This window comes from Pagrus pagrus (assembly GCF_965226575.1).
Source record: "Pagrus pagrus genome assembly, chromosome: 24".
NCBI classification, from domain to species: domain Eukaryota; kingdom Metazoa; phylum Chordata; class Actinopteri; order Spariformes; family Sparidae; genus Pagrus; species Pagrus pagrus.
The window spans coordinates 9,490,126-9,505,246 of record NC_140206.1 but is presented as its reverse complement, the minus strand read 5'-3'; the positions used below and the strand labels follow the sequence as shown (position 1 = coordinate 9,505,246).

General features: G+C 43.0%; 1 protein-coding gene across 1 annotated transcript in view; it reads right to left on the bottom strand.

Moving 5' to 3' along the window:
- Window positions 1-13,600, bottom strand: part of LOC311253204 (sodium-driven chloride bicarbonate exchanger-like) — a 42,454-nt gene extending 28,854 nt beyond the window's left edge. Inside the window, 2 exon segments of the mRNA XM_084347003.1 lie at window positions 11,794-11,823; window positions 13,360-13,600. Of these exon segments, the coding sequence (XP_084203129.1) occupies window positions 11,794-11,823; window positions 13,360-13,407 (78 nt within the window). The 5' untranslated portion in view covers window positions 13,408-13,600.
- Between the last annotated feature and the right edge of the window lie 1,521 nt (window positions 13,601-15,121).

Here is a 15,121-nt window from a genome sequence, read left to right as displayed (position 1 = left end):
ATACACTGTAATGAAACTTGCTCTCAGCATTTCATTTTACCCATCCCTCAGGAGCAGTGGGTAGCCAACAGACGTCACCCAGGGACCTACTCCACATGCAGGCCAGCACCTTGGTCAAGGGCACTGACCGCAGAATTAACCTAATATACATGTTTTGTTGGTGGGGGAAACCGGAGCACCCGGAGGTAACAACACGAGCACAGGTGGAACACACAGTCTCCACACAGGAAAGCTGGGAACCGAACCCAAGAGGCAGCAGTGCTGTTGAGCCACCGTGCTGCCCAATAGCTGATCAGATGATCAACATGCTGACATAAATGGCAACCAGAAACTAGACTGTGCTAATCTGTAACTGTAGCTGGTGCAAAATGAGCCAAAACAAACTGAGGAAACTCAGTCTCCAGTGTCTCCAGGTTTCTGCTTATCCAGCACATGGACGATCAGAAAGCTGGATATTGTTATGATCATGTACAAAGGACATTTTTCATGTTCCCAATATAATTAAAACCAAGATAAGATTCAGAGCATAGCTGATAGACACTAAAACTCCGCGCATTTGTTTGAACGGTCTGAGCTCGGTTGAGCAGAACCCCTTTGCTCAACTTGACTCTTCCTTGATCCAAGGTTGTGGTCCAGGCCGACTCCCGTCAGATGAAATAGCCACTTAGCACCATGGCTAACTGAGCTACTTGCTACAGTTTTGGAGCTACCTTCCTATTTAAAGGTGCAATATGTAAGAACTGGCCACCTATCAAATTCCGTCTCTAAGGAAATAGCATATCACAGGACTACCCGCTAACTGCTGCCAACCATAGCTGCAATTAGCTTGTTAGCTCAGTTAGCAATGCAGGTAGCAGTCCTATTAGTCAGTGCCCACCACCGGAGGCCTGAGTTATACTGAGTTATACTAAAATAAATAAATAAATAAATAAATGTTCTTTCCTGTTCGCGGACATCCTGCCCTGCTGAACAAATATATTGATTCAATCAAACTATCAAGTCGGGAGCTTGGTGTTCCCCGGCGATGCCCTCTACCCTCCCTCCCTCATGGTTTCCTGCCACAGCAGTGTGCACTGTCTGGGCACTCATTTTACTTTTATATTGATACTAATTGCTTGAACTATTTAGCAGCTCGACATGTGCCAGCTAGCTAACATTTGCTAGTAATGCTGAAATCAGTGAAATATAATTGAGTCCTTGTGTCCTCTCTTCTGAACATGCTTAGTTAGAATGAAGCGTTTGTCCATTGGCTCAAAAGGGAAAATAAGAGAGGCTGAAATCCACTTCCTTTTCCTAATGGATCTCTATCTTTTAGTTACAACAAAGCCTGATGCTATGCCCCTCTCTGCTTACATTTACACTTAGGGCATTTTAGCAGATGCTTTTTTTGTCCTAAGCGTTGTCTGCTCTGTCCCAAACAAAGCTTTACCCTGCTCAGTGGGACAGATGAGCCAGAATCTCCTCCCTGCAGGTTCCTGCTTCTATTTATAGACACTGGTTTCTCTACTTCACGATACTGACCCCAGACCAGCCCAGAGTGTCGCATCCCCTGCTCACCAATCTGGGCTGAAATTAATCTGCCAGCCTTTACGGAAGGATAAAACCTTGTCTCTGACCATGAGATCAGTGATGGAGGGCCCTGTGTGGTGGTGGAGAGAATTAAATCGTCCGTTTCTCCGTTGGGCTGCCGGTCGGTGATGAAGGCTTCAGGGGGGAACAGGAGCACAGACCACGTGATCAAGACCACTGGGGAGTTGGGATGGGAGGGGTGGGGGTAGCCATGTGACCAGGCATGATGAGTAGACACGTGATAACAAAACATAAATGTATGTCTCTATCTTTTATCGTCTATCTTGGTTTTATTATAACCCACTTTGCTTTACAAGTCATTGATTTGTTTGTGTGTATGTAGCCTCACAAACACTATTGTACAATGCAGGCTGCAGATGCACTGTAGACACAGAGGAGCACACATCATGCATATAAGCCCGCTTAATGCATACAGTCCCTTTGCAGGCAGTGGTGTGATGGGGAGGAGCAGTGTGGATGAATGAGCACAGGGGTGAGGAGGAACAAAAGGCTTCAGGCCTGGAAACGAACCGAGGACCAGAGGATGTTCTAATGTCACACAGTGTTAACGGGCCGTGTGTGTGGTCATGTATGTGCCCACAGCTCGAGCATTTGTGCAGTGATGGTTAAGTAGAGCATCGTGACCTTCATGAGAGGGGCTCGACATTGGACTTCGTCTGATTGGGATTCAGTGCACATTCTGTAGATGCGTGCGGTAAAGCTGCGAAGTCGCTAGCACAGATGCTCTTGGTCCCTCCTACTTCAAACCAGTGTCAATATCAGAGAGAGAAAAAGGACAAAAATCTGTCATGTGAAATGATTGTTCTTATTTTGGCAGAAAATGATGTGATCATGCAGGACCCCACCAGCTGAGAGCCTTTAAACCTCCTTTTCACTTACTCTACTGATCTACAACCACATAAAAACCTGAAGCTAAGTGTAATTTGTTTCCCTTAGAATGAGCCTTTTACGTATATATACATATATAGACATATTGTACCAACTCTTTCTACAGTAGCCCAGTTTAGACAATCCAAACACTGGCTCTGAAGAGAGTTTTTCACATTTTTGGCAGTTTAGCAGAGATTGTAGGAGGTTTTTTTTTTTTCTAGAATACCCCACTGGACCTTTAAGTCCCAAAATGTCTTCTCTAACTCGCTCTTTAAAGGCAATTTGACACATCAAGGTCTGTTTACAGGTATAGGGGAGTACTACTGCATGTGAAAAAAAAGTTGTAGAAAGTCTTTCGTGCCTCCGGGTGTGATGTCTGATAATTTGCCTCAAGTGAGTCAGCATCGGTTGGGTCTGAACATGAAAGAAAATCTGGAGGAGGGAGTTAGAAAGAAATAAGATGCCACTCATCATCTCTGCTTGAGGCTTGTAGAGTACATTTTAAATAGGCAAAAGTCATTCTCCAGCATACAGTATTATGTATATCTAGTTCTATAGCCTGAATAAAGGTTTTTTATTTTTGCCTTTTCTTCCTGAAGAGACTTAAACCTAGCAACAAAAATCTGGGTAATTTCCCCGGCAGCTACAAAACATTTAGCAACGAAACAAATCTCTAGAACAGCCTAAATCTGTCACAGGATTACCACCAGTGTTCCCCTCCGACGAACAGGTGTCCCTGGAAGCACTGAATCTAGAGTTACAGGTTTCCCACAGGTTGATATATTGTTTGTGGTGGTCGTGACCAAGCTGTATGTATCTGGGGGGCTGCAAAAACTACCAATTGCACTTAAAAGCACCATTACAGCAGACTTTTTTTAATCAATCTGCGCCGGAAATGTGATTTTAGACAGGGGCCACTCAGATAAATTCTATTCAAGGGAAACACTGGAGGCATTTCTAAACCTATTCATCCACCACCACTCAAAACCTGATTACACACCTCAGGCTGCTCCACGTGCGGTCCGTGTCCCTGACCACTCTTCCTAATGAGTTTCATGTCTGACATTGTTAAACAGTGCCTCCGGAGGATCGAGTGATTGACCCAAAAGGGCCGACACAAGCCAGTGTGTCCTCGGCATCACCAGCCAGCCACCACCCTCGCTTTTGTAAACACATCTGGTGAAGACCGGTGAGCGGAACAAGAACCAAAGATCGTGGGAAAACAGGAAATAAAAAACATCCACGCACTCGCTGAATCCTACTAATTGATATTCATTGTTTTAAAATCTGACATGGGACAAAGGATGAGAAAACCTTCTCCGAATAATCCTGTACACAACATCTTGTGGTGTATTTTCAACTGATCCAGTCCAAAAATAAACCCAGCCGCCGTAGAAAGTGACCTGAAATGTGTCTGAACATCCTGCTCCAAAAACACCAACAAGACTCATCTTACTCTCTGAATCTCCTTGACAACGTGCTCCACTTTCCTCCTGACTCCGACCTCTCAATGTTAGTCCAGTTAAAGGTGAACGCCACTCAATTGAAACAATGTGACAGCCCAGTCAGCGTTCCTCCACATGTAGACCACCCGGCCACAGCTGAGGAGGGAATGTAAGACTGGCTTGTCATAGCACATGGTGTACAGCCTGGAGCTACTGAAGTGACAATGGCTTTGTTGACTAATGTTGTTTGTATGAATGCACAGATTGTTGGAGGGCACTTTTAATGACAATCAATGACATTTTCATTTAAAGGAGCACATAGATTATGAAAAAAATATGTCTCTGCGGCTCAGGAGGAGCTCTAGAGTAAAAAACCCTAATGATTTAATAATTACAGAAAGCCTGTATTACAGTCTGAAGGTGTGGAGAGTGAAAGAAGAAGAAGAGGTCACTTAGGAGGCAGTAAGGGTCTAATGAGTTCATCTTCCCATAGATAATGTTCCAAGACTCACAGTTGGAGCACTTCTTCGACTCAGATCAACATGAAACTCTCCTGTCTCCTCGCCGACGACCAAGGGCAAAGCATCCAATCACTGAGCTAAAAAATCTGTTGACTGACTTCATAAACTGGTTGCAAAAATAAGTCTGATTGTATGTAAGCTTATGAGAAAATGACCCTACTTCTCACTTGATTTATTACCTGAGTAGACAGTTTCCTAATGAGTTTATGGTCTCAATCTCTTCTTTAACACAGTATTTTTTGTAAATAATGGTCCCATTTAAAGTAAAATAGATGATAAAGCAGGGAATGCTTTAGGTTGTGGCTACCTTGTGATTGACAAGTCACTATCCTTGAGTTGTCAGTCAGATCCAATCAGGATATCCTCCCCAGCTCTACCCTCTTGTCCAAATATGATCACTTTTGGCTACAAAAACCCAAGATGGCGACAGCCATGGTGCCAAAATGATGGTGAAATCATGGTGGGGTTACACTTAATTTAAAGCTTAATTAAATACTAAATCAAAAGATTTAATAAATTACATGCACAGTCAATTGACCTTCAATTGACCCTGGTCAATTACAACAGAAGCTACTTTTCTTTTTCCAGTAAAATCTGGTAAATCTGTCCTCTAGACCCCCAAACACTCTATGATGTACCCTGGGATACTACAACCTCAGATTACAAAGTAACAGCACGCTCACCCCATACACCTACACCCCATCCCCTTGAGATACAAATACAGCAATCAGCTGTCAGCAGTGTGGACAGTATGCTACAAAGGATTGGGAGCTTCCAACTTAAAGTAGTAGAAATACTGTTGTAGTATAAAAAGTATACTTTTACTACTTGCAAGAGTGTTGATCTGTGATATAGTGTTTGGGGCACCTACTACCCAATTATATCTCCTTTTCTGTCTCTCTGTCCAACTCTGCTACCTGTGTTGAAGCTTTGCTAAGTTACTCATGGACGAGGCTAGCTATGTAAGCTAACTAAGCTGACTAACATTACAATACAGTCAAGGAGGACGCCAATAATGTTTACATCCCGCGCTGAAATGAGCAAGAGCCTCTCATCCAGGAGTAGATGCCTGCTTCTTTATATTCAAGTGGCATCAGTGTGAACAAATGCTTTGTTATTGGTCTTAAAGAAAAAAAACAAAAGAAAAGACTCTGAAAACCTATTCTGTGATGATTTTGCATATTCCACTAATAAATGCTACAGAAGAAACATGACTCCTTTCCGCAAAGACAGAAAAGAAACAGGACTGCTTCACACGGAGCTCTCAGAAACCACTCATTTATTTTACAAGAGCCTGGCCTAATGATGAGAGGATGAAAACTGCTTTCAAACTGACGCTTTGGCTTTCAGTGTTCACAGACAGCAGTCGTTGCATTCGGAATAAGGATTAGTCTGCGAAACAAAAATGAAAATCTTTAATTTCATGTCGTCTTATTTTCGTACAGTCAGACTGTTACCAGCACATGGGAACAAAAACACAAGACGTAATGGAAAACGAATGCAACACTAGCCGGACATATTAACTATCCGGTGATGTTATCTTTCAGACGTGACTAGTTATAAAACAACAGAGAAGATCTGTTCGACTGTCAACAACAGATTTGTCTGAGAGCTTGTATTCCATCTTCTCGGCCAGTGTAAATCACAGACCTATTGATTCTCACAGGCTCCGTTCCAGGAATCTGTGCACATTATCACATCGCTCTCAGGGAGGCAGATATGTGCCCTCATTCCTGTGTTCTCCTGAGGCTTTCACAACAGCAGGGATGATTAATGTTTACATTACTATACCTTAAGATCTAGGCCAGGAGGTGTGGCCTTAAAATCATATTTGATAGAGTTAAGTTGCACACATTCTTCCACAGCAAGCTCAGAAAATATCCACGCACGTGGCGTTTCATGCAAAATCCTTTGGTTTAAATGTCAGTCTATTAACTTCCAATCTGCTTTAGTGGACTTTACATACATGCTAAGAGTGATTTTATAGCTTCTAGCTAGCTAAGAGTAGAGATGGATTATCAGCAGCTGTACAAGCCTTGTGATTGGTTGACAGCATCTGTTGTCATGGTTTTCATCCCTACAGATGGCCACGGTTACTGTGGCAATAGCAGCAGGATCAGCATCGGCAGCATCACAGGGAAGAATATGCTAAATACACCGGGAACATCTCTGCATCATCACTTCTCTCTAACCTCGTCAGACATATGGAGATGAGAGGTGTGGGCGCTGACCTCCATAAAAGGCAGGTTTTTAAAAGCTTCTCAGATTTGAACTTGAAAAAAAACAACTTTCTGCGTGTCCTAAAAGCACAAAACAACCAGAAAAAAACTGTGTACGTGACAAAAGTGCTCGAACACAAACAAATCCAGTGTTTCTGGCTTTTATTCGCCTTTTGTTCCCTCAGAGATCACCAGGGTCAGTACAGCGGGTATAAGCTCCTCACTCGCCCCAGAATGACAGTCCCATCTGTCAGCAAACAGACCCGGGACCTTTCGCGTGCACATCAGCACAACTGGCCCTCTCTGCAAGCCTCCCTATCAACTACACATGCATTAACATTCTGCGGTTAGCAAGACTGAGAGAGCACACGCAAAGCTTTTTCCGGCAAATATTCTTCATCTACTGTTGGTACTATTTAACATCAATGTCACAACAATAGTGCAGTCAAAACTGTCTAAAACGTGGCTGGTTAACAAATGTACATTTCTGTATGTTGCAAGATTTGACAACACTCAGCAAATTACAGCAAAGTCACAGAAATGCTCTCTCTCTTACACTTTGAATACCTTTGCAAGATCAGAGTAACCTACCTGATAAACAAATCCTTTACTGTGGTCCACTGAGAGCATGGTGTGCTTCCTTTAAGGTTGGGGCAGGATGCCCGCTAACTCCCCTTGTGCTTGCGGCAATGGTAAGACGAGAGGCTAAGGCTCAGGGCCTGAGCCCCGCTCTGGACTCAGAGTGTGTTTTAGTGATTGTGTGTGAGAGTCAGAGAGAATAGCAGACACAGATAGAGTCAGCTCCTCAGTCAAAGCCTCTCCTCTCTTCTCCTCAGCCGCTCTCCTCAGCCGCTCTTCCCATGCTGGAATATGGCAGCAGCCTCACTCCGAAAAGCTCCACGATTACTACATAAAAACAAAAGCACGGAGCTCAGCACAGCTCCGACTCTGCCTCTCCCTCTGCCTCCAACGGCTTTCATCCAGGGTAGCATCAAATGTTTCTGACAAGCGTCCATCCGCCAATCCCCCCAGAGAGATTAGCGCTCTGACATCACCGATGCTGTGCTGTGCACAGTTCTGCTCTGCTGAGCCTCCAAGCAGCTCTGTAGCTCTGTTACCTAAGAGAAGCCTGAGGTCGCAGGGAGTCAAATAGCACCATCTTGCACGAGGGGCTTCACACAGTCCCAGTACACCTCACAGCTACAGTGCCATGGTCACCACACACCGCAAGCAGGAGAAGCAGCGAGCTTACCGTATACAGGATGTGCATCTTTACGTGCATGCCTCTGTGTTTGCACAACCTACCTGAGGCAAAGAAGCTGTTCTCTGGCTGTAGTGCATTGTCAGCGAAATTGTGATCGAGGCACGGTGTGCTAGAAACAGATCCGGAGGAGCAAGCAACTATTTTTGCTGCACTGCCTGTCAAATTACAATAACGCTGTCTTTGTGGTTCATGTCATCTGATACTTTTTAAAGAAGACTTGTGATATTTTTACAGGTGAAGATGAGACAGCGAAACCACACTTAGCACTGCATCTCATTTTCCTCATCTTACCATCTGTCTCTCACGTCCTCCATCCAGCCCTGTACCCTCTGCCTCTACCTATCTCCATGCCCTCTTCGTCGTCCTCTCCACTGACACTGCTATAATTAACCATGGAAAGGAGCACAGCCGGTCCAGGCTCCTAGCTGCGGTGGGGAAGGCTTCCTGCCTGCCTGCCAGTTTTGCACAGTTGGATCATCGAATCAAACAGCGATTTCACACTGATCCAAGAACAGCACGCTCAAAAGAACAAGCCCAGGCAGCTCCGGCAGACTTCCTCCGTCTGTTCTCGCTGGTCTTCTCAAATTCGACCAATCAACCAGCCCTAAGTGGACAGCCTGGCAGACGGCCTACGATTATGTCAGGGTTGTAATTAGGACCACGTCAGTTTAAGTCCAAGTCAAATCCAGGACCAGTGGTACTCGAGTTCAAGTCAAGAAGTGGTGAACAGAGGTTCAAGACCTAAGTGCTCAAAGCATTTTAAACAGCAGGTTCACCACAGCAATGCTAATGATGCTTGATGCTTCACCAGCTAACACGCAGACAACACAAGTGATGGGAAATGGACTCCATTAACCAAAGACAATTAATACAACCTCCCTTTGCTTTCCCTTGATGAGTGGCAATGGCTGAGGCATGCCAAAAACAATGTAAAATACAGGATTTATCTCCACATTGTCCATTATTTTCTTCTTCTGGGACACCATGTTGTACATTATGACTTAGCTAATTCATTAGAGATTGACAAATCAGTTAATGTGCAGAAGTTTGAGGACTACAGTCCCCTACAATTGTCATACCTATGTTCTGTTGTCTTCATCTATGTAGGCTACCTCTTCCTATACTTGCAATTGATCGGTTTGTTGAATGGATAGATTCAGTTTGTTGTCACTAAGATAGTATTATTATGGCAATACTACCAGAAGCACCAACTTTATGTGTAATACCCATGTGCTACCGTGGCTCATTTGCTTTTATTGTGTTGGTTTTACTTTTTCCAGTTCTGACAATAGCCTGCCAGAGCTTCTTGTAATTGGTCCAAAAGTGCGAAACATCCAAAAAGCAACGGACTGAACCATAGTTTCATTGGATCTAGGCTGAGACCACCTCTTTTTGTCAGACAAAGGTTCAGCTGTTTGGTCCGGGCCGTGGCCAGGGTGAGCTTTCGCACCTGTAATTTTGGTTTTGGATTAAACAACGAATCTAAAAGACTCAAACAAGTCCAAGTCAGAGCAGATAAAAAGGAGGTAAGTCGAAAAGAGCCAAAACTGGCAGAGAGTACATTCAAGCTTTAGTTTACGAGCCAGGAATGCCCCTCAGATCCTCCGGCTCTTCTCTTTTAGCTGTTCCACAAAGCAGAAAACATTTGGTGAAAACATTCGGTGATGCTGCTCTCAGCCATGATGCTCCGAGCCGCTGGAACAGCCTGCTGGATGTGAAAGGAGCTGGAAAAAATGATACTTTTGAACGTAAAGTAAAAACCTACTGTATCTATTCATTCTGGCTTTTATTTTGTGTCTTATAATCTTATGGTTTCAATGTTTATACCTCATAATACCACATCATTATCTTTATTTTACTGTTTATCATTGTTGTTCTATTCTATTTTATTTAACTAATATTTTTACATGTAGTAGTTTATTTTACCTTCATCGTTATTGTTATGACTTGTATTTATCTTTAAGTCTTTATTATTTATGATTTATTTTACTTTTCTTGATATCCCATGATTTTTTCAATCAATTGTAAAGCACTTTGAGTTGCATTTTCATTTGTTTGAAAGGTGCTATATAAATAAAGTTTGGTTGAATGATTGATTGAAGCTGAGTTCTCAAGACTGGATTCAAGATTAAAGGAGTACTTTGACACTTTTGTAAATATGCTTACAGATAGGAACATAGATGGACAGATTCCTGTCCAGCTAAGCTAACCAGCTGCTAGCTCTAGCTTCATAATTAGGGCACAGCTACTAAGGAGTACAAGGGTTAACACTGCAGTGATAAAACAACAAATATGACAAATATCCCTGCATCCGTACAATATTTCGGGCTGAAGAAAGTTCTGGTAAAGAGAGGCTTCACAGTTTGGCCAGTGGCACACACTTTGTGCTCAGCCTTGTCCTCAGTCTGGCCCACAGCCCACAGTTGCATAAGCAATATTTTTGTCAGAACAGATGACATGCATGCATCAAAACTCCTCTCCGGCTGGCTTGATTGTCTGCCTACACTCGCATCCTGCGAGCTCTTCAAAGCCATTTCACTTAACTCCCATTATCTATTGTTATTTATTTAGCCAGCCTGTTCTCAGCCTCGCGTGGTGGCTGCCAGATGCATAGTGACATGTGTGACAATAGTGATCTAAAAATACATGACATCTGCTGCACAAGCTGGCTAATTTAAGGCATAAACCAAATACAGCTGTGCAATATTACTGTAGATTATAGATTATAGAAAACATGGATTAAGAGCCATCACACTTCTGCCAAGAGAATACAACAGCCTCCTGAAATCTGCCTAATTTATTACTTTTTAACTTCTTTGATAGTTCAGAAATATGTAGATCCTTTACCCAAGTGTAACTACTAATACAACAACTTAGAAATACTCCTTTACAAGTTAAAGTCCTTCACTCAAGAGTTGGGGGCTGATAAATTACATAATTAGATTTTTAATACTGATGCATAAATGTGTGAGCAACAATTTATTGTTGAAGCTACTCAGGTTGGAGCTGGTTTCATAGATAGTTGGTAGTGTAGTCTAGTGTCCAGTACCAAGGGGGGACAGGGGGGACACCACCCATCTTGGGAAGAATATGATTTGTCCCCCCCAATACATCATACCACACGTTACAGGAAAAGACAGTTATAATCATCACCAGTTTTCATGGCTGCACTGAATTATAGGTCACTCTAATGTAAGCTAGCGGTTAGCTGACATTTGCTAGCCAGCCATAGTAACATCAGCCAATGTTTGCGGCTGTTTGAAGTCAATGAGAGAAGCTGGCAATGCGATGTAGTTTTCTTTAGCTGGTAGTGTGACAGAGTGTCTGTTAGCAGAGTTATACATTTCCCGTTACTGTCCCCTCCTAAGTCCATATGCTTATTTTCATTTTCGATTCATCTGCCGATTATTTTTGCGAACATCACAATTGCTTCTCTTGTCCGACAAACAGTCCAATACCCAAAAACTCTTCATTTACTGTCAGAAATGACAAACAAAAGCAGCACATTTCTGACATTTCTGCTTTAAAAATGACTGAAACGCTAAATCGATTACGAAAATAGCTGGCAATTAATTTCCTTTCAGTCGACTAGTCTAGACATAATTAATTACAAGTACCTCACTTACAATGAATCACTTTCTTGAAGCTCTTTACAGACTTAGTATAACGTAACAAGTCAGTAATTTCTTGTGACCTTTTTTATTATCCTTGTGTTGCCCTTTATATTTCTTACTTTATTAGTTTTACTATTGATTTCTAGATCTTGTGTTCTTAAACTAGTCTCTAACAAGTGCATTAAATTGAGTTATTGTTTATAATATGAAGCAAATCAATACGACATGTTTGCAAGGCAGATAAAGCGAGTAAGAGATGTAGGTACTCACCACATCTTTATTTTCTTGGGAACTTTGTTCCTGCAAGTCAAAGAACATGAAGAAATCAGTCAACGGGACAAAAAGCAATGTGGATACTTTACTGTCCGTTAAGAATTTCCTGAACATGTAATAAACCCGTCCCAATTCAAAACAACTCAGCAATTAGCTATGCTTCCTGCTGTAAATTAAACATGCTCTCATGCTTGACCTTGGGAACCTGGTAACCTAGAACGGGGTACAATAGTGTTTTTTCTTGTCATGTTGTGTTGGTGAGGAGTCCCTGAGATTCTCAACGTGCTTACACCTCACATACCCATGCACATCCCGGTGAAACCATGACAACGCATTTGCTTGCCTGTGTAGGCAGAGGGACAGGGGAAGCGGCGATGAGTTACAACAACAGGAAGAGCAGCCACACTGCATTGAGACTGCAGGGGAAACAGAACAGCCGTCCCACGCCACATCAGGCTTCACTGTAAGCGCCGGAAAACTAAGTCCTCATGTAACACGTCCGCAAATAGGACAAAACAAGGAGGGTTATTGATTCGCCTCCGGAGCAATCACTGCTTTCAAACATGAGCACAAAGCAGGCATATTTCATCTCCCTCTCCTCTGTCTGGGCATCCGAGGAAGCAGCGGACATTTTTTCTCCCTCCTCCTCCTTCTCTGTACAGTCTCACCTGAATGCTAATGAGGGGGGGGTGACCTGCAGGAGGAGGATCTGCCTTCAAGTGGCTCAATGTGTTAGGTCTGAGACACACTCCTTTGGTGTTGTGCCAGCTGTTTGTGTCCTGTTGTACTCCGGCAGTGTGGGCCCACTAGAAGGTATCTCAGTGAAATAAATAAGACTTTGGGATGCTTGTGTAGCATCTTTACCATCTCTCAGGTTGATGGATGGTGATTCCAAGAGGAAGCCGCTCATATGAAAGATTACTTTTTTATGAATTTCTGTTATGCTCTCAAAATAGGCCATACGGGTTATGAAGAATAATCCAGTGAAGCTCCTCATGCAGAGATGCAAAGAGCGTGAGCTTGTTGCATCCAACTGACGAAGCCTCCCTCTGTCTCCTCATTGTCAGGATCAAACACCTCATGCTCTCATCCCAGGCCTGTAGACCTACAGCATACACTCAAAGCAACAGCAGGTTCTCACAAAGAGTATATAAACTGGGGCGATGTGATTTGGCTGAACATGTTATAGATGATAAATTAGAAACTGTAGCTGCTGTTTAACATCCTATCCAGCCTGTACAGTGCACCACAAATGCCTTGTGTTGGAGAGATGTCATCTTTGGCTCAAAATATGAATTGTGCGCAAGGTGAAACCATCAATTTTGCCAATTTATGGTGCGCAGCATCCATGTTTGTCATGAGATCCATTGCAGGCACCAGTAAAACACTCATAATATGGGTCATTTTGACATCCAGGGGTATTGAATATGAATCCTACACTGATGGGACGTTTTATTCTAAAGAGAAATTACATCAGACAAATTCATCTCAGTCTAAAAAAAGGCTCCAGGATGTGAAATTGCAAACACAAACACAACAATAGCGCGTGTATTTGGAGCTTACCGTTGGTAAGAGCGGCTCCATTTGAGCTCCTTGGTCCGTGATGTCCATCTTTTCTTCTCCGTGGCTTCACAATAGACACGTCGTTGCGATGCGCTGCTGCGCTTCAATCAAACGCTGCGAGAAGAAGAGCTCTGCTTTCTGTTGATTTCTCCTCTTCTTTTTTTCTTCTCCTCTCTCCCCACTCTCACATCCACCGGCCGGGTTTTCTCAAATGGAGGTAGCACAGCATTCCCGTCCTGCCCTACATAATTTACGCATGAAGGAGGGAGGTAGTGCTTCCCATTACACGCGTTTTGAGCCCCGGCGATGATGATGAGGCGCACTAGTGAGACGCGGAGCGGCTGTGCGCACACCACTTTTTATCCAGAAATACATTTATGACGGGCTAATCCTCACTAAATGTGTGTTTACGGCCACGCGAACAGGCGTAAACGAGAGAAGGCGCGTGTGTGGGTATCCCTCAATTGTGAATTTAAAGCGACCTGGCGCCTCATCCACAGGGTGCCATGCTCTCATAGGCTGTAATTGTATTTTTTTTTATCTAGATTCTGTAGGATCTTTGTGTGATTGCACCCACAGGAGCCAGACATGTGGCAATGCCTTCATAATGTGTCATGTTTGGGCGAACCATGTGGGTTTCCTGCGCCGTGCAGGCCCTCTGTTATCAGGGCAGGTTGGAAACACCCGCAGCCATTATGATCACAGACTTACAGGCCAAGTAATGTTGTATTAAATGTTATCTGCGAATAAAAAAAGCCACCAGCTGCAGTAATGTGCTGGACATCCCATTATTTGTAGCTGCGGCACGCCATGGTGCACCGGCATCAGCATCCAGATTACACAAGGAGGCTGCTGCAGGGAGGTTTATACTGTGGCGCCCTCCTCTGGTGGGACACGGGAAACGTCAGTGAGACTGCAAGGCACGGGCTGGAGGAGCACTGTAATTTGATTACTCACAATCCAATTGTGTTATCTCACTTCAGTGGGTGTGCACTCAAATCATTTCAATTAAATGTGCACTATTCCATCTTATTTTCTTACATAGCTTCTTAAAGTAAAGTTATTCTCTCATGTTGAGTCAGGGTAAATACGTTTAATGACTTAGTCTGATTAAATTGAATCAGTGCAGATGTATAGGCTACATAAACCTGATGTTTGTGTTGAATTATAATGTAGGAAGGAACACCAAAAATGAAGGTTCAGTCATTATCTACTTGCCCTCATGCTGATGGAAAGTTGGGTTAAGTTTCCGTAGTCCACAAAACATAAATTAAATTGAGTAATTGAGTAAACTTTACCAGATTTTCAATCAGCATGATCATTTCTGGGTGAATTTATCCTTTAAATGGAACTTCTACAAACACATAAAGTGTTTTATAGTATCTTACATAAAGATGATGACGGTTCTCGGTCTTCCAGGTCATGGTGACTCTAAGTGCTATATCATAGGCAACTGGACCCTTTAAATTGAACTTTTAGATGGAAATTTTTACTTGTAAGTGAAATACTTCCAAGTCACTGTTGTGGGCAAGTGTATTACATGAATGTCAGTATTAAAGAGGACATAAATGCTGCGATCTAAGGTGTTATTTATGAAGATTAATGCAGGCTTTATTAATAAAAAGTGTATTTTAGTGTGATTACCAGTGAGCCTGAATCAGGTGCAGTGATTCCCAAGTTGAGGCAGTGGCTACAGGCTTGCACAGAGTCTCATACTAATCTGAGAAGGGATTTAATCAGTTCCTCTCATTTTATTCAGCTT